This window comes from Pangasianodon hypophthalmus, chromosome 5, assembly GCF_027358585.1.
Source record: "Pangasianodon hypophthalmus isolate fPanHyp1 chromosome 5, fPanHyp1.pri, whole genome shotgun sequence".
Taxonomy (NCBI): Eukaryota; Metazoa; Chordata; class Actinopteri; order Siluriformes; family Pangasiidae; genus Pangasianodon; species Pangasianodon hypophthalmus.
In genome coordinates this window covers 24,665,176-24,692,427 of record NC_069714.1, presented here as the reverse complement: position 1 = coordinate 24,692,427, position 27,252 = coordinate 24,665,176, and the positions used below count along the sequence as shown (strand labels likewise).

The 27,252-nt window shown below is 37.7% G+C and overlaps 1 protein-coding gene across 1 annotated transcript; it reads right to left on the bottom strand.

Annotated features, from left to right (window-relative positions):
- Positions 1–584: 584 nt before the first annotated feature.
- Positions 585–27,252, bottom strand: slc37a1 (solute carrier family 37 member 1). Its single transcript, XM_026913165.3, has 20 exons — positions 27,118–27,252; positions 22,532–22,762; positions 14,867–14,948; positions 13,984–14,095; positions 13,016–13,094; positions 12,033–12,168; positions 11,258–11,334; positions 9,953–10,119; positions 9,555–9,607; positions 9,261–9,338; positions 9,037–9,165; positions 7,779–7,869; positions 7,551–7,613; positions 7,330–7,415; positions 5,780–5,828; positions 4,843–4,916; positions 4,657–4,735; positions 2,907–3,004; positions 2,750–2,814; positions 585–2,661 (listed from the first exon to the last, which is right to left on the bottom strand). The coding sequence occupies exons 2-20, from the start codon at positions 22,585–22,587 to the stop codon at positions 2,646–2,648; spliced, it is 1,590 nt and encodes a 529-aa protein (XP_026768966.2). The 5' UTR covers positions 22,588–22,762; positions 27,118–27,252; the 3' UTR covers positions 585–2,645.

Here is a 27,252-nt window from a genome sequence, read left to right as displayed (position 1 = left end):
GAGAGAGGGAGGACAGACACAAGCAGACAAGAAAATACTGTACAAAGCACATAATGCTGAGATCCGTAACAGCACCACCAAAACACGAACAAACAAACAAAAAATCAGGAGGCCAGTTTTTATTACATAAAAACAGGAGAGGAACATAAGAGAGCTATGATCCATATACACAGCTGTAAGATGTGAACTGAGTGATGAAGCATTCTCAGCACAGCAGTAACACTGACATGGTAGTGTGTGTGGTCATGGAATAAGTGTATCAGTGCAGGAGTGTTGCTGGGGTTTTGAAACGCGTCAGTGCTACTAACCAGCCACCTAACTAAATATCTCCAACTAACAGCAATGCTGTGGTCAGAAACTGACAGTGAGGAAGGCTAGAGAAAGACTAACACACACTTTGCATGGAAAAGATGAGCTAAGGTATGAAGGTTTACCTCCAAGGTCAGAGAGTCTAATAAGGTGGAAACAATGTTCTGTAATTACTATGAGTTCATGTTTTGCTATAAAATCACTTTATAGAGAAAGAGAAAGAGGGAGATAAACCATTTTAAATCAGTAAGGAATCAGACAAATATTACAACGGAAACAGCTGATATTCCTCTTTATTAATAATGTGATTTGTTCACATTCGTTCCTATAATTTCTTTATACAAAGTGAATTCCCAGCAGAGCTACTGCAGCGCGTTTCTAAAGGAGTCTGAAAATGACAGACAAAAACAAACCCATATAAAGAGCAATCAAATAGAAAACAAGGCACAATCATGTTGTTGTAACACCAGTAAACAATTAGATGCAACTTACTCATACAAAAATACATTCAACCATCTATAATATGATGTCCACTTACAGATGGGTCACAGAACAGAATCAACTGCATTATTCTTCATCATGGCATTTCAGTTAAAGGCTCCAGTTTAATGGTGAATCGTGTTTTAAGCTCTCTGGTGTTTGCCTACTGTGTACTCTGTCTTTCATACTCACTCATTACTGTAAATGAACAGTGTATGTCCCTACAATATCTTAAAAAAAAAAAAAAAAAAAAAAAAGAAAAAAGAAAAAAAGAACAGCAATATTTTGGGGGAAAAAAGGTCTCGGTGACGACGGAAAAATGAGTGGCGTCCTTCAAGCCGTCTATGACACCACAGTACAGAACACACTCATATACACACACACTGTGCATCTGAGCAAAAAAATCAGAGGACAGTTTACATTTGTCTAAATCTGTCTGAATCTGAACCTGCCCTATAAAACAAAACAATCTCAATATACCTTGAATCTCAATGCACTCTGGACCACAGTATTTAAAACACAGTATTTAAATAACCAAATATATTATATATTTGTATATAAATAACATGTAAGGTTTTGACTTTGGTTTGTAGAAAGGCAGATGTGAATAAAGAACAATATATTAATAACATCCTCATATATACACAACATATTTATCTGTACACGTTCCATGTGCTTGAAGGGATATTTAGTGGTACAGATGGAGAAACTATTCTACTGTTTTACACACTTACTGACAGCAGGAAAAGGAGAAAGATTTGAATCCAAGCTGAAAAAAATCTTTTAAAAAAGCAAATGTTTGTAAGCAGCTCCTTTTAGCTTTCATTGATTATTAGCAACATGGGGAAGTTCACAGTCCTAGCCTTGGTCATGCCTTGTATGCTACATGTCTGTGTCTTCTCTGTCTATCACCTGGCATGGACTTTGTGGATACACTCGATAAAGTGTGTTAAGTTTGAAAACACAGAAATCCACTGGACTGGTTGGGTTTATAAAACTCATTGCAAAGTGCGATCATTGCGCCTATTTACATTCCCACAGAATCTCTCCAGTTAAAGCCTGTTACGTTTATCCCATGAATGGATTTATTACCTGTGAAAATTCACTATTAAAGGAGCAGTTTGCAACATTTAGAGCATCTTGCTGCCTCCAAGGGGAATTGCAACTGCAGTGAAACCATTTTTACAGGCCTTCATCGTTACTTGGCTTGGGGTAGCGTTATTTTCAGGCCCAGAAATAAATTAAGAAGCCTAAAGTGAAGAAACTACCAAGTTCCACTGAATATTGTGAGTCAGGCTTTAACTAAAGTATGTCTGGGATTACACTGCACCTTTAAATATTATATTTCCAAATAGTGAGTGGATTCTGAAAAGCCTCTGTATTCCATTAATAAATATAACATAATCAAAATAAATACCTATACCTCGTACCATTTAACTCAGTGAACCCTTATTACAAGGACACTTAGATTAATAATATAGACATAGATGGCAGTGATAAACATTTAGACTATGCTTGATTCCTTCACTGATCTGATACAGCTCAACTGTAAATGTCTAAAGAACTTCATTGGTTTGAAACAGTAGGTGGAGCAGGACTTCAACTCTCTATACAGCTGGTAAAAAAGGCAGGCTTGTCACAGGCTGCTACTCAGGCTACAGCAATGGTAATGAGTTCAAGTTTCAATTTTGTCCCGTTACACTGATAGAGCACCACAAAGCACAGTGGACATAAGCAAGCCAAAGGGCAGGTCTGGTTCTGAGAACAGATTTAAACTGTGGTCCCGGTTGGAAAGCGTAGAGGGCAGAATCTCCATCCAGAGTCTTCCTCCTCCACTCGAATTTAGTGCAAAGTGCTCAGTGCTCCTTCAGTCTGGAATACAGAAAGATAAAACACCATTTAGGCCCTATGTTTAGATGTAGATATAGAGAAATGTGCTCAGTGATGAACATGGACTCACTCTACAGACGCTCTTGGACGATTCTTGTTTGACCTCATCTCCTTAAACACCAATCTCAGCAACAGCTGCAGACAAAAACAATAAGCAGATAAAACAAACATGTGAATGCACAGGTCACTGCACTGATGCGCTGATATCTGATCTAAGCCGTACTGACCAGTAGTGCAAGAAAGTCTGCTGTCATGAGCATGTAGAAGACCTGATCCCAGCCGTGTGCAGAGAGCAGCCCGGCCAGCAGGGGGCCTACTGCAGCACCTGTACAACACAGAGAAGAAGGAAGTGACAAACTTACAGTAAAAGTGGCCCAACATTTTATAACTCGCAGTCCATTACAGGAAGTTATAAAACGCAATTACGCTGGTAACACAACATTCAACACTGGATATCAGTGAAAACTGGCCTGCACAAGATACAATGCAGCTTTACACAGCCCTTGATTAAAGATATCGATTAAAGCAACTTTACAAGAAGAAGCGTATATGCACATTTATGCATCTTTTTCAAAGTATATATGAATATACAGGGTCCGAGAAGTCAGGAACCAATGAGAGTAAAACTACACACATTTCATATTGTATATATTATTTACAACGTATGCTCTACATGTTCACTCTTACTGTCTACGCATTTTCTCAGCTGCTGTATCATGTTTTGGCAGATTTTACTTAACATATTTGGATTGACACATTTGTTCAACATATTCCTACTGGTTCCTGATTTTTGTGATACCCTGTATATGAATATACTGCATATACATGCTCTTTTTCACTGATGTTCATAAATCCTGATTAAACAACAAATCAAAAGTTCACTGTCTGGATCAAATCTGGACCACATTTATACTTCAAGTAGCCATTCCCACTTTTTTTTTTTTTAAATCACTTTTCACTTTTATTCGAGTTTATTTGTGCAGCACTTTTAACAAATAACAATGTCACTAAGCAGCTTTACAGGAATCCAGATGTGGACTGAGATCCTTAATGAGCAAACCAGAGCACACAGTGGCAAGGACAAACTCTTGAAAAGAAACCTTGAGGGAAAACCAGGGAACTCATCCTTTTCTGGGAGACACTGGACAGAGTTTATGATTAGTTTGACTAAATTAGTGTTGATAAAAATATTGACTCTGTTTAGAACAGATTTCAAGTTTATTCTTCCTCTTTTCCTGACCTGATTTAGATGACTGAACATGTACATCAAATCTATCTGCTTACAATCTTGCTTAATTGCTGAAATGTAGTAATTAGTAATTATTATAAATAATTACTATAAAATAATTATAAATAATTATTATAAAATAATTATTTGATTAATTATTAACCCAATTAATTGATTTATCTGATTTGTTTATATAAAGTTGTTTGTTCGTGAGTTAGGTGTCACATCTAAACATCTAAACTCAAGAACTTTCAGAGAAAAGGGTGAAGAAAATACTTCATAGAAAAATGTTTGTGTTCTGTTGCTTAAGAGACAGTGTGAGCCATATTCAAACGTTTCCCTAGAAAACACTTTCCAGAATGTTCATAAGGTGTAAATTATCATGGGATTTGAAAGAACAGACCCAAGAGCCTGATTTTAGCAAATCCACAGCTTAAAAAAAGGGCCACATTATCCCATGGCAGTTGTTCTCAAACATATTTGGTTACACTAACCCCTTTCAATGAGCTTTAAAGTCAAGTACGATTTTAATGGACTATATACTGAACTTTTACAGAAATCCAGATGTAGATTTATATTTCAAATGAGCAAACCAGAGGCAGTGGAAAAGGAAAAATTTCCTGAGACGCCATGAGGAAGAAATCTTGAGAGGAATCAGACTCAAAAGGGAACCCGCCCTCTTCTGGGTAACACTTAATAAAGGTTTAAATATCACAGTCAAATTCATAACAGAGATCTGACACACTTACCAACAGACCCTGTCCCATCAATAATGGCAGTGACTGTTGACAAAGCGCGGGCATTGCCTTTTAGGCTCTTATGGGTGCCCTGTAATGTTGAAAAAGTAAAAGGTCAGCAATAATGTGTAGGAAGAGGAGCCAAAAGTATTTCTGAGTTTATCAAATGGATACACACACAAGCATGCACACACTCACCAGATCAGCAGACACAGCAGTTGTGATGAGGGCATAAGGTCCATTCACTAACCCTCCACACACCAGCAGCATGCCTATGACACACAACACGGCTCATCAGCTCACACAGGTTTAATACAGGACAAAAATACTGTGTAGGAGTATTCACATAAAGGACACACACATAATCATATGCCTCATGTATGTCATTCAGGTAAATGCACTGAACATTGGGACAATGAGTGGAAAAAATGTTTGTGATTGTTTATTATATTAAATTATTATAGAATTAGTTATTATTGCATTATTATTAGAGATATCACATTTTCTTGTCCAGTACCAATAATGAAGGTGATGCTGACACCCATCTGACACTGATTTCTTTAAAAACTACCTAGCTTTAAAATGTTTTTTATTCACTGAAATACTTCATAGTTAAACTGTTTCTCTGATATCTGATCCACCATTTTTTCCTGGGATTGGCCCGATACTGATACTGGCTACTGGATCAGTCCCATCTCTAATTAATATATATATTGTTATATTATTATTTTTATTATTATTTTTTATAGTTAATAACCTATTTACTTGGTCAACTGAATGGGTTTAAAAACCCACTTGCTCAAAAACAAATAGGCTGACGAACAATGCAAAGTCGGACCTAATGTGTCCCCTGGTGGAATGCTCAGGAAAAAAAACGCCAAAATATTATTGTACACATTAAAATAATGAGCCTAATATTAGAATATTGGATTATGTTCATAAAATAAATCGATACTGATGTGGTCCGTGGCATTTATTTTACATGTGAAGGGTTCCCTGGCTGCAAAAAAGTTTAAGAACATCTGCGAAAAATTCCTACACCTACACTGTGAACCATGAGACCTTTAGGAACACGACAGTAACTGATATATAGAGATGTTACATTAGTGTTGCAGGCAGTGGAGAAAAGTCTTACCGATAGTGGGGCCCAGTCCAAACTGGCTCATCATGGAAAAGCCATAGAGCTAGAAAACAGTCACAAATGAAGTATTATCAGTCACAGGAATCACAACAATATATGTCTTAATATAACAGCTTTGCCCTCTATTGACCTGACTACGAAAAAAATAATCTCATAACTTACAAAAAATAAAACAACGTGTTTAAATGCACTTTTAAAAAAATCAAACAAATAGAAAACTCTACGATTCACTCATTCATAGTATTTCTTTTTGTATTGTCACTATAAATAGTGACAATTATAGTTAGTTTAATTATAATTTTACATTAGTAAGTTTAATACACTAATAGTTTAATTGAAGCGATTAGTTTAATTATAATTTTACACTAGTAAATTTAATACACTAATAGTTTAATTGCAGCATGAACATTAGTCAAAAAAACAAAAGGTGAAGACAAGTATCTGAGGAAGGCGATAATCAACATGTTTAAGCAAGACATTAAGCTTTCATTTTAATTGCTGCTTCCAAACAACTCAGGCACTGTAATTCCGAAAAGTAAAATGGGGAGAGCATTTTAGAAATTTCTTTCCCCGTGTAGCAAGACAATGACGAGACCGTTATACGTCTTGCCTAAACAGTTATGCGTGCTGTCTCTATATTAACAGGGACATTGGTTTAGAGCTGTTTTTTGAAAGGATGTGATTGTATAGTAATAGTGAATACAGAAATTGAATACTACATATATTCTAAGCCTAATAACAGATGGATAAAAAAAAAACGTGTAATCATCAAGGAGACATTTATTCAAGCTTTAAGTTTTCTGAGATGGGAAAGTCTTCAGGATGAAGGTCTTTCTAGTTTCTTGGTAACATGACAAGCTGAGTTTTCATCTTTTTATTAACTTTAAAAGAAAAAAAAGAAAGGCTGGTGAGGGAACGACTGTTTATAACTGTTATAACATCTCTGAAAAGAGGAAATAATTTATTTCTTTTTGGACGTTCAACAACATTAAACATATGCTGTGGTATAAGAGGAATAAAACACTTCAGGATGTGCTGTTATAGGAAAGTAATCTTTGGGGTGTTTACAGTAACTCTGCTTCATGTCAGGCCACATTACACCACCATGTCGCTGATTATTTTCCAATTACGTCACAGCCTGTCATGTTTTATTCCTTAATTATTGCAGTATTATTAGTTATAAGACTAACTGAATGTTGAATAGGTTTAATATGAATCACATTAATGTACAGGCTATTTCAATTACCCTGAAGAGTGCTGTTAAAATATTTCATGTCTATATTGTAACACAGTATTACTGTGGAAAATTCAGGAACAAATTAAACTCAGGTAAAAATATGATGGTGCATATTTCATCAATGTGCCTGAAAGATCTGAATAGTTAAACCATAATAATATAATAAATCTGTGCTATGGGCCAACAGCCATCTGTGAATATTTTTATTAACACAGGATTTTATTATTTAGTGTTTTTTATTAATGCTGGATTAGAGATTTTTGTTTTTGTAAATTCCCTTTCGCCAGTGTGCAGTAATAATACATACTGTTGGAGCAGCCAGGAGCAACATCACAGCACATGTAGTGGCTCTCTTTCCCATCTTATCTGAGACCACGCCTGCCAGGATTCCACCTATACACCCACACACACACACACACACACACACACACACACACACACACACACGCACATGTCAGTGATAAGTGATTGCCTCACCCTAAACCACCCTTGAAATGACTTAAAGAAAGCACAGGTGGATCTCCATACCGACGATTCCTCCCACGTCAAACAGGGTGGACAGATCTCCTGCTTTCTTTGCATCAAGGTGAGCTGTGACACACAACAGAACAATGCAGTCAGAAACTGCTGAGTATTTCAGCATACCATGAGTAACCGATTAAACAAGTTTGTGTAGTTGTGCAATAAATGAAAAGAAATTCTCCACATTCCAGTTGGGTGTGTATGACAAACACCCAAGTCCCAACACACTCTTACCTGCTTTAGTGATATAGAGGGGCAGCCAGAACAGAAACGTGTAGCTGACCAGCTTAGCAAACAGCAGACACAGAGAGAATTCCACCACACCCTACACACACACACACACACACACACACACACAAGGGATTGAGTATTTTGTACCACATACAGTATGCTCACATATATAACATACACTCACACAGTATATACACACATAAACACATATGTACAGGTTCACAGAAGCACAGCAATGATGGGAGGGTGGGCGGAGCTAATTTTGTAGATATAGAGATGATGAAAATTGGTCTAATTTTGGAAGGAGAAATACATTAATGGGAATAATTTGGTATGATATTGCACAGATGCATGTTTGGGTGTAAATTGGTCTAATACATGTTGGATGGGTGGATGATCCTCTTATGTTGGATGGGTGGAAAAATGAATGAAATTTTAAATGGATAGAATTTTGATCAAATATTCTGTGAAATGTCGAATTTGGTTGGATGGATAGGCTGTGGAATTTTGTATAATATTAGATGCATGGATAGATAGGTGGATGGATGGGTGGATGGATGGATGGACTGTAGAATTTTATATAATATTAGTTGGATGAATGGACAGAGTGGGGAATTTTGTATAATATTAGATGAATGGACGGATGGGTGGATGGACAGATGGATGGACTCTGGAATTTCCTATAAATGGATGGATGGATGCATTCGGGAAATTGGTATCATACAGGATGGATGGATTGATAGATTGTAATTGCATACAATTTTAGATGGATGGATTGTGGAATTTTGTATAATATTGTATGGATGGTTGGATGGATTGATGGATAGACTGTGGAATTTCATATAATATTAGTTGGATGGATGGATAGACTGTGGAATTTTGTATAATCATAGATGAATGGATGGACAAGTGGATGGACAGGTAGATGGAAATACATATAAATGGATGGATAAATGGATGGCTGGGTTGTGGAATTTTGTATAATATTGGATGTCTGGACGTCTGGATGGATGGACGGATGGATGGATGGATGTAATTTGTTCCAGTACTAATCGGATAGATTAATGAAATTAATCTAATAGTGGATGGATGGAAGGAAAGAATTTGGTCTCATTTTGGAGGGATGAATAGGATGTATGGAATTTGGTCAAATTTTGAATGTAACTATTGGTCTGATTTTTGATGTATATATGTACGAATGGATAGACTTCTACATACTTTATCTGTTTATGGATGAAGGGATGTGAGTGATGTCACTGACCGGTATGCGTAAAGCTCCCATGAAACTAATGGCACCCGGCTCTGCCTCACTCTTCACTACGACCACCTGCTGCACAGGAACACACACTCCTGCACTGTCCTGCCCCAACAACAGCTCTGTATCGGAGCTCTGACACACACAAACACACACACACACACACGTTACCCGTTGTGAGTTAAAAAGAAAGGTGTCAGTTAACACAGGTGACAGTGTAAGAGACTCACCTGGGTTTTTGCTCCTTGTTTATACTGCAGGTACAGGTCTTTATGGCCATTAACCCCATTCCAGCTTTTGTGCAACTTCTGCCAGGAACACAACACCACAGTTTAGAAAACGTATAATGATGTGTGAGTGTGTGTTCTTTTACATTTCTTTTCTTCCCCTTTTCAGGTGATCCTCAGTGACCGTTGTGATTGAAATTACTGCTCATGATTTCTAACCATCACCAGCTGTAGTGTCAACACACTTACACAATTAAACACACACATGTAAGCAGGAAGAGATTATTGTGTACTTGCCTGGTGACCATTGACAGCATTTTGAGTGGCAGCAGCTTTCAGATCGTTTGGGTCTGAAAAGACAAAACAGAGAATACAATCCATTCAGACTCAGCAAGGTTACATTCCAGCACACACACACACATACACACACACACATCAAAACTGAGTACGTAAAGATCCAGATCAAACACACTAACTTTAAAATGCCATCAAGATTCACACAGCAGGCAACTGGTAGCCTGATGACCTTTTAACTAAATTAAATTAAATTTTTAATTAAATGTCTTTTTCATTTGTGTTGGTGATGTGCTTTGGTCTTACTGTGCCTTTACCGTCTTGTTTGTTTGATATAAACTCAGGCCACATTTAATATCAACAGACAAACTAACAACAAAAAAACATCACAGAACACCCACGCTCAATAAGGAAGAGGAAGCAGATGATGCCCATGACGGCGATGATGATGCCAGGGACGATGAAGGACAGCCCCCAGTTAGACGACACGTAGTACGCGGCGATCAGAGAACCCAGGATGTTTCCAACAGAGGTGTGAGAGTTCCACAGCCCCATGATCAGACCACGTCTGATTGAATACAAAATCACAACATCTCATGATTTACATAAATATATTTAGATATTTATTTATATCTACAACAGAAAAAAAAACATGTTATGAAAATCTGTGGACAAAATTATAATCAGAATGATTTACGAAGGTCAACATACTTTTGTATCATTTCATTTGTGTATCCTCTAATCATTCTCATATTGATGAATGAACTTCATATCCTTCATATCACCTCATAATTATACCTTAGTGAAACAGGAAGTCTTAAAATAAGTGAATTATATGACCCTAAAAAAATAAAATAAAAATGGGAACTACACTTTTGTTTTGTTCATAACAATTTATAGGTGTGCCAGCAATTGTGAAATGTGGCTTTCTTAAAAAAAAGTGTGTATATGTAAGTTTTTTAAAAAGTTATCTTAGAATATATTTACTTCAATGAAAGCTTAGATTTCTCTCCTATGTTCAATGTGAGATTAAGCAAAATAACCACAAAATTCATAACAATTAAAAAAAAAAATTCTTTACTAAGGGTGCCAATAATTAGGGAGCTGTCTGTATATATGCCAGAAAACTCTATCAGTATTATTTTGTCAGTGTATCTGTAATGTCTGCAGTTACGCAGTACTATCACAGAACCCACTAAAATTTCGGTAATAAACCAATTTTAAGCAAGTAACAAGTAGATTACTAATTAAATGACAACTTAATGATTAATTAATGATTAGTTATTGTATAAAGTTTAATATACATTACACACATTTAGGTACAAGGTTAAAAACGTTCTAATAAAGTTTAATTAATACTTAACAATAAAACCAATAAAACAGGAAAATATGAATTTTAGAAAGCAGTGCAACTGAAACTGAGAATCTCTGCAGATGGTTATTTTAAAACATTTTTTATGGTAAGCCACATTTAAAGTTTCCATATCATTTGAAATCTGAGGCCAAAATGGCGTAAATGCACTAAAGGTCAAGGTGCGAGTGTGTGAGGGCTGTCATGCTTATTTTCCATCTGGGTTATCTCACTTACGCTGCGAGAAAGCACAACTAAAGATAATGTGCACTGTGTCATGCTCAGAGAAGTAGTATGGCTCTGTCAGATTATATGATATGAATATTATAACACAGTTATATACATAGTTACACACCTGCCCTTGCCAAACCAATTCCCAATGCAAGTCACTACACTGGGCCAGCCAGTAGTCTGCACCACTCCGTTGGCAATCTGTAACATCAGAGAGAGAGAGAGAGAGAGAGAGAGAGACAGAGAGAGAGAGAGAGAAAGAACAAGAGACAGAGGGAAAGAGATTTAACAAGAGACAGAGAGAGACAGAAACAGAGAGTGACACACACAGAGAGAGAGAGAGAGAGAGAGAGAGAGAGAGAAAATCAGTGAGAAAATACTTGATGTATTTTCAATAATAAAATAGCAAAATCTCTCTCTTTTGATTTCTCTCTTTTGATTTCTATTTATATCTTATAGATTATGTATTTATCATTTGTGATGTCTGTTCACTGAGTTATTTTGAATATCTCTGCATTATCTAAATAAATATCCTCCTCAGGTCTGTCTCAGAGAAGATGTTTTATATGCAAGTTAGTATGACGAGGCTAGAAACTCATTGCGACACACAGAGAGAGAAAAACATCAAACAGAGAGATGAAGAAGCAAATGAATATAATGAACATGGCTACTTTCCTCATTTCACTGTTATATTTCAATTCTCTGGCTGATAAATGAGCTCCACCACCCAAACAGAGCTCTGCCCCATTTCATTAAAAGGATTAAAAGGATTAAAAGGTAGGCTAATTTGAGAGGCAAGCAAAATTTCAATAGGGGTGTGTGTGTGTGTGTGTGTGTGTGTGTGTGTGGCTTCTTTAATCTATAAATCACAAAAACTGGAGCAGGTGCAGGAAGCTGACCTGGACAAAGATGTAGAATCCGAGGTTGTGAATGTCGTAGACGTATCCGAGTCCAAACAAACAGGTGAAGAGGCCGCTGGTCAGCATCCCCACACTCAGATAGAGGCGGATGGGCAAACGCTCTCCAATAATCCCACTGCCAGAGGAAATGGCAAACATATCAGCAGAGTCAAAGGCAGGGGAAGACAAATGTGTGTGTTTGTGGATATGTGAACAAAGCTGAGATGAGCAATACGATGATATAATATCAAGATTGTAATAATGCATTGTTCTGAGATATTATGGGTATTGTAAGTAGTTTTATAACTATAAATTATTTAGTTTTGTCTCATTGAGCTCAGATTTTCATTGCTGTTTTGCTAGGAGTTTGTTAGCAAGCCTATATATTGTGATGCATATCATGTATCATAGAAATGTCAAGTATCATCATATGATATTTTTATCATATCTCTCACCCCTAGTGCATGAAAATGTGTCTGATCTGTCTCAGTTTGGAAAACACAGAGGTCAGCACTGGCAAATGTGTGTGTGTGTGTGTGTGTGTGTGTGTTTGTGTGTTTATTTATGTAGACCTCAAATTAACACCCTGCAGTAAAATCTACTAATTAAAGTTGGTGAAAAAACAGTCTGTACTGTGTGTGTAAAAAACCCCATTAAATTAGTTTTATTATGAAGCCTTAAAGTAATGGTTTAGCTAAAAAATTCCATTTACGTCAAATATATTCAATCAGCCAAGACATGTTTGGCATCTGTAGTTTGTTTCTTTAGTTTTGGACAGGATAATGGATAAGGTAGCTCACAATTAAGCAAGTAAACATTGAGCAAACAACATATGTCTACATTATCACACATTTGACTCATGAGTCATCATTTGACTCAGTAACAACAACTGAAAACACACACATACACCCACACACACCCACAAACGCCTGCACACACGCGATTCTTTTGTGTATAAACAAAAACCGTGCTTCAGTTCTCACCTCAGATACATGCCTATAGCATAAGCACACAGGAACGAGTAGTCCATCGTCCCCAACAGCTGCTTATAGTTTCCTTTATCTGCGCACACACACACACACACACACACACACACACACACACCAATCATGAGAAGTGTACACAGACAACAGAAACACTATACATATCATATATCTTTATACCACAGCGCTGAGGAATTCTCAGATCTGACTGATCAGAAGGTGTTGATTATTTTTCTATACCAGCAGCTCTGACAGTAGTTACAGCTACAAGACAAATCACAGGTTTTTATCAATACACTTGTTCTACTGTGTTCCTGTTTCTATAGTAACAGCTCATTCACAGGAACTTGTATGGCAGACGCGCTATGTAATCTACATCTAACAATAAAGTGATTCAAGAACGTGTTGTCGTTTAACAAAGTAAAACACAGAATTGTTGATGTGGTGAAGTTTTCTGTAAGAAGACGTTTATTTAACATTTAGTGAAGGAGTCTCCAGGGACAGCGCTTTGTAACAGTCAGTAAATTTCCCACCAAACAGGACAGAAGACTTTGCGCTTTCTGGTTTCTCTCTTACATGACAAGCTGCATTTATTTTTATTTTATTAACTTCAAGAGAGAGAGAAAAAAAAGGCTGTTGATGAAACAACTGTTTATAGCTGCTATAACGTAAGTGCTAACAGGAACTAACTCGATTTGCCAACGTTCCGCAAATTACACACAACTATAAATGGTAAACATTGGCATTAGCACGCTGCTGTGGTATAAGAGGAATAAACCACTTCGGGGGTGCTGTTATTGTAAAATAATCAACAATGTGGTGGTAACAGTAACTCTACTTCATGTCAGGCCACATCACACAGACAGAGAGAGAGAGAGAGATACACACACAGACAGAGAGAGAGAGAGAGATACACACACAGACAGACAGCGACACAGAGAGAGAGAGAGAGAGAGAGAGAGATTTACCGAATGGTTTCCAGCTGCAGTCTGTTTCAATGATATTGTGCTGCTGACTGCTGATGTGTTTTACAGTAGACGTCACCTCTCTAATCTGCGTACAGTTCTTATGGAGTTCACTCTAAACAAATCAACACACACACACACACACACAATCATTAATCACTAACCAAACACACAACAACCAAGCACTACTTATGAGTCATGAATCAGAACTAGCATTTATTAGCTCTTATCACAATGCTTATTGAATCAGAAAGCCTGAACAAGCTCTTCCTGTTAAAGACACATGCTGACACAAGCACTAATACCATATAGCATTGCTACTGTGATAACACTGAAGTGTCATTTTTAAAAATATGATAAATATGTAAAAATAAAAATACAACATAAAAAATAAAAAGACATTTATTAAAATGTGTTTATTAATAATCAACATTATTGTACATTATATATAAATAGTTTTATTTTTTAATGCAACACTTCTCCATTGCTGGCAGTTTGTGAGTAAAACTACATATTGTGATACATATGATGTATCGTCGAAAAAGCCCTCGAGAATCGTGAAGTGATATTTCTAATAAGACTTACGCCTGTTATTATTATAAAGACTGTATTGTTTTGTAAATGGAAATGAAACCAAGGCTGGTCTTCTTCAAAGTAACAAGACTGTAAAGCCCAGACAGAGATTTCTGCTTCAGCAGATCTGATTAAATATGAAAGTACAGAAAATGGCATCAGATAAAGTACAGACTATCACCTTCTATTTCTGGGTATTACTGGGTGTGTGCATTTTATCATCCTGAAGTGACAACATTATTTTTGTCCCTGTGCGCTGTGTGTGAGTGACTAAAGCTGGTTGTGTAAAGTGCAGGGGTGTGTGTGTGGTTACCTTTACAATGCTGATGGGCTTCCTGGACAGGTGGAAGCTGGTGTAGAGCAGGAAGGTGAGGGCAAACGTGAAGGCTCGGTACCTACACACACACAAACATACACACACACGTGCGCGCACACACACACACATAAACACACACACACACACACAAGAGAGAAGCAAGACAAATGTTAACGTCTATGTTTTAGTCAATTGTCTTTTATCCAGAGTAATAAAACATGCAATCAGATTAAGGGGTGAATAAACTATTCAATTGAATTCAATTCTATTTCTAGAGCACATTTAAAACAGCCAAAGCTGACCAAAGTGCTGTACAGCAACATGAGGACTAAGAGGAATTACAACTACAGAATTAAAATGCAGAATAAGGCTATATTTACACCACTGATTTTTTATAAAAAAGAGTCGACTGATGGACAACAGGCAGGTGATGTACGAAAAGTATGCTCTGTTGTTCCTTTAAGACTGAAAGTACTTTGAGCAAGTGTCAGACAAGAGTATACAGTCTTTGCCAGGCTAAAACGAGGCACTATATGATATTCGTTGATTTATTTTCAGTAAGCACTTTATCCTCTTCAGGGATGCGGTGGATATGGAGCATATTCTGGGAACGCTGAGTGTGAGGTGGGAAAACATTATGAATTGGGTGCTAATCCATCATAGGGAATTGTACAGACACTCATTCACACCTAGGGGCAACTTAAAGGCACCAAACCGTCTGCTGGAGTGTTTTTGGGAAACCTGAGAACACACAGGAAACCCATGTGGACATGAGGAGAACATATGAAACAGACAGCAAGCCGAGCTCAGGATCGATTGTACAGGTTAGTGAAATTTCAGAAGCTGGCTATATGCTGCAAATCTGCATTTGTTTGAGAACACTGTAAAAAGTCTGTAAAAAGGAACTTTTTCAAAAGCAATCTTAAATGGCTAGCAATGTTAACCGGTGTCAGTAATTTGAGAACAACAGAGTAAAAGTGGTTATAGGATAATTTTATGCATGATCTGCCAAATTTCAAATCCTGCCCAAAAAAAAAAAAAATACCTACAAAATAAACCATCAGACACATAGCACCTTTCTGATGTACGCAAAAAATCCCTGTGAAAGAGTAAGTACATAAGCAATAAATGCAGAAATACAAATCAGAGTTATATTAGATGTTTACAGGTACACTGGAGCACCATGGTGTTTAGAGGCCTCCTCAAAAGCCTAACAACAGTGGCCATGTTTCCTGAGCACTAGAGATAAATATCATTGGGGAAGATTGGTAAAGCCCTATGTAGTAACGACAACTCACAGTGCAGCTGGTTGTGCTGTCAGAGAGAACACTTTTCCTGCCCGTGTTAACAACAATGTTAAACAAAACCACAACACTACCAGAAAGAAAACATTGAATAAACAAAAACAAAGCAAAAGAGGAAAAAAAGAACAAAAAAGATAAGACAAAGCAAAGCTAAAAAATAAACAAGAAAAAGTAAAAAACAAAACAAAACTAATCAAGACAAAGCAAAACAAGATGAACCAAAAACAAAACAAGAAAAGACAAAGCAAAACTAAAAAAAACAAAACAAAACATGAAATAGTTAAAAACTAGCCAAAAAGAAAACAAAGCAAAAAAAACAACCAAAAAAGAAGAAGACGAAGAAGTCAATGCAAGACAAAGAAAATAAAAAAACAAAAACAAGGCATGTGAGATCACTCACATCAGCAGTCCTTCAGGCCACTGGGGCATTTCACAAATTCAGCTATACTGTAAGTTTAAAGTGGTTAATTCCAGCTACCTAATGAATTATTAAAATAATATAAACTTTAAGGTTTTATGACAGTCTGGTAGCCAGAAAGTCATGCTGAGTAATCAGAGCAGAGAGAACTATCTTGCTTGTGGTTTAGTTTTACAGAAGCCCTGAGCTGCAAGTGAGAAAAGTGCTAAAACTGCCATGCTGCTATTTCACCTCAGTAACTCACTATTTCAACTTAATCTGATGCAGTTTATATAAAAATATATATCTAATTTCCTGTGATGGTTGAACAGACCATTTTTTTCAGTGTAATGAACTCTTTAGATTCAAGTAATGATGGTGCTAATATGGATACTTTATTAATATAATGAGAGTAGGTTTCAGTGTTATTGTATAAATTAAAATTTAAAAAGCTAAAATTGGCTGCTATGATCATTAGAGTATTCAGTCAATTTAAGTGTGGGAGTAGAAACCTTGAGCATTTTTGAAAGTTTTACCAATTATTAGACATATACATAGTATGTCTCAACTGAATTCCACCTCCAAACAAAAAACCACCATATAGTGACTTATTTACTATATGGGAGTAAAGGGAATAAGAATTATAATTAGTATAAGCTAATACTCAGTAAATTTTGGGGTCAAAATAGCAAGATATTTCAAAAATATTAAATTATTACAATGAAATATTAAGTTGAAACAACAAAACAGCATTTCAACTTTTTGAATCACACTTCACCTTGCGTTTCAGGGCTTCCACAAGGGTAAAAAAAATCACTTTGCCTGGTCGGCACACTCCTCTGTTTAGTGATTTGAATTCTTGCCCTTTAGTGTTATGTAGAACAGAAACAGACCTGATCACCAGTAGGAAGCGTGATCACCATGCAAACGTGAGCCGTATATCACACCTACTCTCCACTCAGCAAAACACACAGCCTGTGTATCCAGCAAACAAATCAGCACATGGCGAAGCTTCTCAGCAAAGTGAGAATGGACTAACAAATCCTCAGAGTGGACTCAAATCTCAGCACGCTGGACACCACGGACAGGACACCCAAACGCTTCACTGTACAGCCTCCAGTGCTGACTGTTCAATAACTCTCACAGCGTTTGTTTTAGATCCACTTTAAACTCCCTTAGAGCCCATCTTGCCTAATGTGAAGAGCATGTAATGAACTGGAACAGTGCTGAATGAGATATATTTTAAATTTGGTGATTTTACTTTGTATGTTCAGGATAAAACAGAGGCTCTAAACCCAACACAGGTTATTAACTCAGTTTTAAGTTATATTGATTGAGTTATTGAGTTATTTATAATAATAATAATAATAATAATAATAATAATAATAATAAAAAAAATGAATAACAGTTATTTTGGCAGGCTAGTTATTTTAGTTCTGGTGTTTGCTGAAGCCACCAAGACGTGTGTGTATATGCATGTGCATTTCCTCTCTATGTCTCTCTTTGTGTCTGAGATATATTAACATAAGGTCACATATTAAATGTATTTTGTTAGTTCAAGAACATTTTTATTGTTTTCTTTTAAACAACATTTTCCAGGTTGCCCAGTGAGCAAGTTAGTAAGTAAGTATGTAAATCAGTAAGGTGAGTACCTAAGTATGCAAGTAAGAAAGGTATGTAAGTATGTCAATAAGTAAATATTGAGAAAGTAAGTAATTAAGTATTGCATTTAAGTAAGGTAAGGTAAGTAAGTAAGTAAGTAAGTAAGTAAGTAAAATATGTATGTAATTAAGTCAATAAATAAATACGTAAGAAAGTAAATAATTTAGAAACGACATAAGTACATAAGAATGGAGTAAGTAAGTACATAAGGAAATGAATCTAAATTCATGTACTTGTGTAAACTTTGTCTTATTACTTCTGTGCTCAGTAATGTGTGCAAATAATGTAAATTGTAGCATGGTACTTTCCTTATTCTCTCTTTCTCCTGTACTAGGTTTGTGTTCCTAGGGTGTGAATACTTTCCCAGAAATCAAATCAATCCACACTACATGCGTCACACTGCTGCGGAACTGTCCTTCTACAGCCAGGACACAGCAGCTTATTGATGACGACCTTGTCTTTATTTTTTATGACACATTCACAGGACTAACGCTGGTCTTAGGTTACCTTCAAAGGCTCCGGCCCTTTTAAAATGGTGTTCATTTTCCAAACAAAAGACTCAGCTCACATCTGACATTGTGACAGACGGAGCGAAACCTACACTGAGGTTAAGGTTATAACACCCCATGGCTCAGTAAAAAGATTATTTACGCAGCTTTCTCTCACAAGAAGAGCCGAGGGATATGGGGATAAATATTACAGTAACATACGTTTAGCAAAACAAAGCTACAGTGATTATGTGATAAGAAACAAGGACACTTTATTATACAATTTTGTTTAATTCCTATGAACAGCACTAGACCAGACACACAATATTTATTTAAATAAATACGTATTAAGCCCTGCCTCTTATATATTTATTATCATTTCTACCCCAGGTTTGCTTTGTTTCTACCCCACTTCGCTTACTTGTATTAAAGTAGTTTGTTCATGGTGGGAAATTCAGTGCACTGTTAATACCCCCATGATATACTAAAACTCCTAAAAATGAAGCGTGATACACTGTACGCTTTTTGCACTCAGCCTGCCCTAGTAGAGAGTTAGTCTTTGATTTGAGACATTACTAACCTACAAAAATGAGATACTATGTAGTTATTTACACAGTAAATAAAATAATCACACATTCAACCTCAGGAACCGGGTCAGGGTGGTGGTGTATCCGGAGTCTATCTTGGTAATAGTAGACACAAAGCAGGAGAATACACCCAACACACACACACACACACACACAGACACACTTACACACTTACACACTTACACACTCATTCACACCTAGGGGCAAATTAGTGTAGCCAATCGGCCTAAGTGCATATTTTTGGACAGTGAGAGGACACCTGAGAACCTGGAGGAAACCCATGCGAACGCTGGGAGAACATGTGAAACTCCACACAGACAGTAACCCGAGTTCAGGATTGAACCGAGAGCCCTGGAGCTGTGAGGTGGAAATGCCAGGCACTATACTATCAGGCACTATACACTATACAATGTCCTATAAAACTCTCACTATCAATTATACACAAATGATGTCAAAACTAATGAGACATCGGTATTGGGTAAAAATCGTCCAGCTCTACTCACAGCACACACTCTTATCGAGACATAACCACACTCCCAGCTTAAAGAAGAATAGTATATATTTTGTTTATCGAAATGTCTAATGCAACCCTTTATCATGATCAAAGATTTAACTTCGAAAGTTTCCACACAAGAACATTAACATTAAGCCAATGGTAACAAAAAGCAAAAAGGTTGCATCATGTCCCCTGTGCGTTTGATGAAGGTCTCTCTTCTCAGGGGCAACCTTTGTCTCCATGTGCACAGTTATGTAACAGTCAGTGGTAGCAGCATGTGTGTATGTGTGTGTGTGTGTGCGTGCATGTGTGTGTCTCCTGATGACAGTAAGTCCACACAGCTGCATTCTCTCTACATTCACCTGAAATTTTCATCATCTACTTAATGATGCCTTCGCTGACAGACACTATTACACTCAGTCCACTGATATTCAGCTCATATGGGCTTACACAGCAGAGCTCAAACAAACACTAGACCTAGAAATAGACTGGATGATAATGAATTAATTAATAATAATTGTGGCTGTTTTGCTTGATACTTAAATCACTGTTAGTCATCACCAGTGGACTTTTTAGACCACTTTACTTCAACAAAGAACCTAGCAAAAAAATCAAATGACTTTTTGAGCAGAAGTTAGCGACTGTCCTGCACTCGATACGGCTCTCCAGCTCATGTCACAGCTGCTGGTTAGAGCTCAGAGAGCAGGTTCAGTCGACTCTCCACCAGCGTGCAAAGCCTGACTGAGTTGCTCTTGCATGAGCTGATGTTCCCAACAACCAATCACTGATCACCACTGTTCTCAAAGCCCAATCACTCATCATTTTCCCAAAGACCATTCAATCATCATCATTTTTCCCAAAGACAAATCACTGATCACCTTTTTTCCCAAATACCAATCACTGATCATCATTGTTACCAAAGCCCACTCGCTCATCATAATTTTCCCAAAGACAAATCACTGATCACTAGCATATAGCATATACACTGATCAGCCGTAACATTAAAACCACCTGCCTTATATTGTGTAGGTCCCCTCTGTGCCACCAAAACAGCACTGACCTATCTAGGCATGGACTCCACCTCTGAAGGTGTGCTGTGGTATCTGGCACCAAAACCTTAGCAGCAGATCCTTAAAGTCCTGTAAGTTACGAAGTGGGGCCTCCATGGATCAGACTTGTTTGTCCAGCACATCCCACAGATGCTCAATGTGATTGAGATCTGGGGAATTTGGAGGCCACGTCAACACCTTGAACTCGTTGTGGTGCTCCTCAAACCATTCCTGAACAATTTTTGCAGTGTGGCAGGCCACTGCCATTAGGGAATACCGTTGCCATGAAGAGATGTATTTGGTCTGCAACAATGTTTAGGTAGGTGGTATGCGTCAAAGTAACATCCACCTGAAAGCCAGGACCCCAGGTTTCTCAGCGGAACATTGCCCGGAGCATCACACTGCCTCCGCTGGCTTGCCTTCTTCCCATAGAGCATCCTGGTGCCATCTCTTCCTCAGTAAATAATGCACACGCACCTGGACATCCAAATGATGTAAAAGAAAACATGATTCATCAGACCAGGGCACCTTCTTCCATTGCTCCATGGTCCAGCTCTGATGCTCACCTGCCCATTGTAGGAGCTTTTGGCAGTGAAGGGGTCAGCATGGGCACTCTGACAGGTCTGCAGCTACGCAGCCCCATACGCAGTAAGTTGTGATGCACTGTGTTCTGACACCTTTCTATCACAGCCAGCATTAAACTTTTCAGCAATTTGTGCTACAGTAGTACAGTCTTCTGTGGGATCAGACCAGATGGGCTAGCCTTTGCTCCCCACGTGCATCAATGAGCCTTGGGTGCCCATGACCCTGTCTCCAGTTCACCAGTTGTCCTTCCTTGGACCACTATTGGTAGGTACTAACTACTGCATACCGGGAACACCCCATAAGACCTGCCATTTTGGAGATGCTCTGACCCAGGCATCTAGCCATCACAATTTGGCCGTTGTCAAAGTTGCTCTGATCCTTACGCTTGCCCATTTTTCTTGCTACCAACACATCAACTTCAAGAACTGACTGTTCACTTGCTGCCTAATATATCCCACCCCTTGATAGGTGCCATTGTAATGAGATAATCAGTGTTATTCACTTCAACTGTCAATGGTTTTAATGTTATGCCTGGTCAGTGTATATACGCATATATAGCCTAAAATATGAAGCTTGTAATTTGATATCTGATACCTTTGCCAGGTAGCAATAACACTGCATTATGATTAACCAAGTATAGAAGCCAAAATTCATGATCAAGATTAAAATGTGATTATGCAACCTTACTAAAAATACAAAAGCACAGTCTGGACTCTGATCACAAGAACCAATAGCCATAAAGACATAAAAGACACATACTTATATCTGTAGTCTGCACATCTGATATAAAAAAAAATGGCCAAATCCCTGCTTATGGTTTTAAATAATAATAATAATAATAATACATTTTATTTATAAAGCACTTTACATTTTAAAGAAAATCTCAAAGTGCTACAAAAAACCAGCAATTAAAACCAGCTGCCAACTGAGATTAGCACAGAAATTTAAACTATATTAAAACACTTTTTAAAAAGGTATGTTTTTAAACCCCTTTTAAAACCATCAGTCATTTGTGGAGAAGATAAGAACACACAGTGAGAAGAGGGATGATAGTAAAAACAGAAGAGTAGAGAGAGAGAAGAGAGAGAACTGACCACTGGTCCCGGTTAAAGGACGCCAGGAACCGAATGCCAGGGGGCACAGGAGCCATGTTCGAGGCTGTGGGCGAGGTTAGCAGACAGTAGACTGACTTCACTGAGACAGAAGAGATGATGTGAGCAGATAGAGGATCACGGCACTCAGCTCTGACAGGAACAGCCTAGTGATGTCATCAAGAAGGGACATGATGCCACGCTGACGGGTTCCATCAGATGACGCTTGTTTTCCTAAAGAAAAAGAGAGAGATGGCGAGAGATCAGAAGTCTTCTAATTCAAACCAGGAAGTTGAGATACACGGCACATGGGCTTGATTCGGCTGGCCAGGTGTACACAATAAGAAGTCCTGGTGATCAAATCATATAAAATCTATTTTGTTTGAATAAAAAAAAAAGTAAAGTTTCCTTATAACTTACATTCAATACTATTTTTGAATTTCTGACAAGATGTTTTTCAAAGCGACATTTCAGAGTTTTATATGTGTCTCTTTTATTATATTTAGTCATTCATTCATCTTCAGTAAGGGCTTTATACTGGTCAGGGTTGGGTGGATCCGGGGCACCATGCAAATACACACACAATTCTTTTATTATTGTAATAATTTCTTGTAATGTAGCACATAAAACCACCATCTCTTTGCTTTTACGCCAGTTTACACATTAGCACTGGCACACGTGACCAACCAGATCCTGCACCACCAGTTCCATCAGGAAATTGTCAACGTTCCATCAGCATTGTTCCACCAGTTCCATTGGTGTTATATTTCAGTGTTTTCAGTTTTATATTTTTGGGAGTCCTCATAAACTGAAACTGTCAACACTCAGCACCCGTGCACCTGTGGAACCTGTACTTCCTTATTGCCAATTCATCAGTGAACAAACCTAACTGAATTGAATATGGATTAAGGTTAATGTCTCTCTCTGGTTGTTATAATATCTCCACACAGGCACTTCACAGGAACTAATCAGATAGTAAACAATATGACATATTTAAGGAACACAGCATGAATAATCACACCACGTCTGTTTTTATGGAGTGTGTCAGATATTTGTGGTAAACATATGGCACAATATCTCAGACATAGACTTGTCAATGTGTGTGTGTGTGTGTGTGTCTGTGTGTGCAGTATTGCTTAAAGCATCTGCAGTCTGCGTAAAACAAAGTGTTGCACAAAGCACAGAAAAATCAATATTTCTCTCACTCAATTTTAAGCACTTTATCCTAATCAGGGTGCCAGTAAATCCAGACTCGATCCTGGGAACACTGATCATGATGTGAGAATACACTCTGGATGGAACGCCAGTCCATCGCAGCTCGATACTTCTAAGCCTTTATTCATTTATTTTATTTTAAATATGATGACACTACTTTACGTCTATGTTGTACTACGCTTACAGACGTATCTTCATATTTAAACACAGTGTGATGAATCTTTGAGGGCAATGTGATGATATACTTGGTACAGATATCAGAATTATGGTAATGTGATAACTCTATGCTTATGTGTATAGTAAACACTAGATCATGATTATATGATTATATCATATGATTATTAAACTATTTCTAGACATTTTTCATTTTGTTCTATTGGCAGATATTTTTTTCTAATTTCTAAGCATTTATTGCTAGAAAGAATCAAAATGATCTACCAGTAGAATAAGAAAGTTTAAAATGTGAAAAACTGGCTGAATAATATTATAATTGATGTATAATAATCTCATAAGAAATACTTGATAAATCTGCCCATATTCCAGACATTTTAACTGCTAAAACAGGTATTTTGCAGTGTAGATGGTGAAACTCATATTTCTGCTTGAAGAGTTAGAAGAAAACACTTTCAGCTATTAATGCCACTAATAACATGAACCAACTTCCAGAAGATGTCATTCGTAAATCCCAGCTAGAAACATGACTGTAATGACGCCACCTCACAGCTCCTGGTTAATTCTTTAATTCTGTTTAATTCTGAGTTCACAGCCAGGTAGGTGGACTGGATACACTAAATTGTGAATGAGTGTGTGTTTGTGATGAGATTGAGTATGGTGCCCTGAGATGAACCATCCAGGGTGTACTCATGCTTCATGCTTAGCTATTTTAAGAATTGTAACCCTGTTGCTGTTTTGTGGTTTTCTCTTACTGTTTATATCTTTACTTTTTATCATTTGATACTTACTATGCTTTAAATCCTATGTGCCTATTTATATGAAATGTGCTATACAGATAACCCATCCTTCCATTCTCTGTAGCGCTTATCCTACACAGGGTCACAGGGAGCCTGGAGCCTAGGGGCACAAGGCAGGGGACACCCTGGATCGAGTGCATCTCAGGGCACAATCGCACAAACACACTCACACATCACATTCACACACTGCAGACAATTTGGAAATGCCAATCAACCAACAATACATGTCTGTAGGTTACTACAATGCAACTTACAATGCATGTTTCTGGACTGGGGGAGGAAACCCCCAAAGAACTGAAGCAGAAATCGAACCCCCAACCCTGGAGGTGTGAGGCAATCGTGTTAACCACTAAGCCACCGTGCCTATGCAGATAACCTTGCTTGCTAAACTGAAACTACGGGTATGAAAGAATTTCACTGATATACGTCAGTGTTCCGTTGTCTTGAATACCGCAATACAAAATACTGGCCAAATGAATTCTGCTTCTCTGAGGTGTATCACGATGATTTTATTTAATAGCCATTATGAGCTCTACCTCTTCTTACACACTAGGCAGCAGCAGCAGAGGCAGCAGCATACAGAGTGCGAAGTCAAAGAGGTTAAGAGAATGTCAAGCACATCTGGATTATCCTTCAAGTGAACTTTAAGATGCAAGAGAGAGAATTTGCCTAGATCAGGAAGTCACTCTGACATTTTACTGATTCTGAATGAAAGCCAAGGGGTGTGTGTGTGTGCGCGTGTGCACAAGAAGTGGCGGGCATTGTTCCGGCTTCATTGTTTGCTTAGACTAGAGAAACCAGGCACGTTGTGACAGAGACACACCTCTGATATTAAAGTTACCTAGGATCTGATCTCAGTTCTCCATTCAAAGAGTTCTATTGCTGAACTAGAAAAACAACCTGAGACTAGAACATCAACTGTATATATGACCATATGTGACTATATATGACCAATGACTGTATATGTAGATTAGACACACAGAGCTTAGACCAATGACTGTATATGTAGATTAGACACACAGAGCTTAGACCAATGACTGTATATGTAGATTAGACACACAGAGCTTAGACCAATGACTGTATATGTAGATTAGACACAGGCACTAAACCACTGTCTGTATATAAGGATTAGACAAACAGAGATTAGACCAAAGAGTGCATATAAGGTTTAGACACAGAGATTAGGCCAGTGACTGTATATATAGATTAGACACACAGAGATTAGACCAATGACTGTATACAAAGATTAGACACATACATTAGATCAGTGACTGTATATATGGATTAGACACAGAGACTAGACCAGTGACTGTATATATGGATTAGACAAAAGAGATTAGACCAGTGCCTGTATATAGGGATTAGACACACGCAGAGATTAGACCAGTGACTGTATATATGCATTAGACACACAGAGATTAGACCAGTGACTGTATATATGGATTAGACACACAGAGACTAGACCAGTGACTGTATATATGGATTAGACAAAAGAGATTAGACCAGTGCCTGTATATATAGATTAGACAAAAGAGATTAGACCAGTGACTGTATATACGGATTAGACACACAGAGACTAGACCAGTGACTGTATATATGGATTAGACAAAAGAGATTAGACCAGTGCCTGTATATAGGGATTAGACACACGCAGAGATTAGACCAGTGACTGTATATATGCATTAGATACACAGAAATCAGACCTGTGACTGTATACAGGGATTAGACACAGAGATTAGACCAGTGACTGTATATATGGATTAGACAAAAGAGATTAGACCAGTGACTGTATATAGGGATTAGACACACGCAGAGATTAGACCAGTGCCTGTATATATGCATTAGATACACAGAGATTAGACCAGTGACTGTATATATGCATTAGATACACAGAGATCAGACCTGTGACTGTATACAGGGATTAGACACAGAGATTAGACCAGTGCCTGTATATATGGATTAGACACACAGAGATTAGACCAAGATACACTGCATGACCTTGTTAACTGTCTAAAAATCAGACGAGAGTAAATAACCTAATACATTATCAGACACATATTTTACTGTATTCATAAATCATCTTAAAAGTGTGTAGTGAACGATAACAGCAGCTTGTTTTAACACCATCCGTGCAGGTGGTCTGTTGATACCGGAGGCATCCCAATAAAACACACTACACACTTCGTAGGGTGTAAAAGCACATGGACTCATACCCCACGGAGTGCACTTCCATGGGCAATAAGGAGACATTTGAGTTTCACCCAGTGTCACTTGGAGACCGTTCTGTCTATCACAGAAACAGGAAAACCTACACTAAATAAGCCGAACACACGGCTTCCTGAGTCACACATCACCACCTTTAAGCTTTAACTTAGTGTTTAAAATACAGCTGAATGTTCTTACCTTACTGTAATAAAATGCCGAGTTACCGCAGTGTGTTGACCCGCAGCTCAGCTCCACTTCCTCCTTCCTCGTAGCTAACCACAGGCTCGGAGGCAGCCACGAAAGGGGGCGGGGCGTCACCCGGAGACGAGCCAA

Coding starts and splice junctions, on each gene's coding strand:
- slc37a1 (XM_026913165.3), bottom strand. CDS start 22,587: ATGGCTCCTGTGCCCCCTGGCATTCGGTTCCTGGCGTCCTTTAACCGG. Junction 14,096..14,866: donor AGCCCATCAGCATTGTAAAG/GTAACCACACAC, acceptor TGATTTGTTTAG/AGTGAACTCCATAAGAACTG. Junction 9,339..9,554: donor ATGCTGTCAATGGTCACCAG/GCAAGTACACAA, acceptor TGTTCCTGGCAG/AAGTTGCACAAAAGCTGGAA.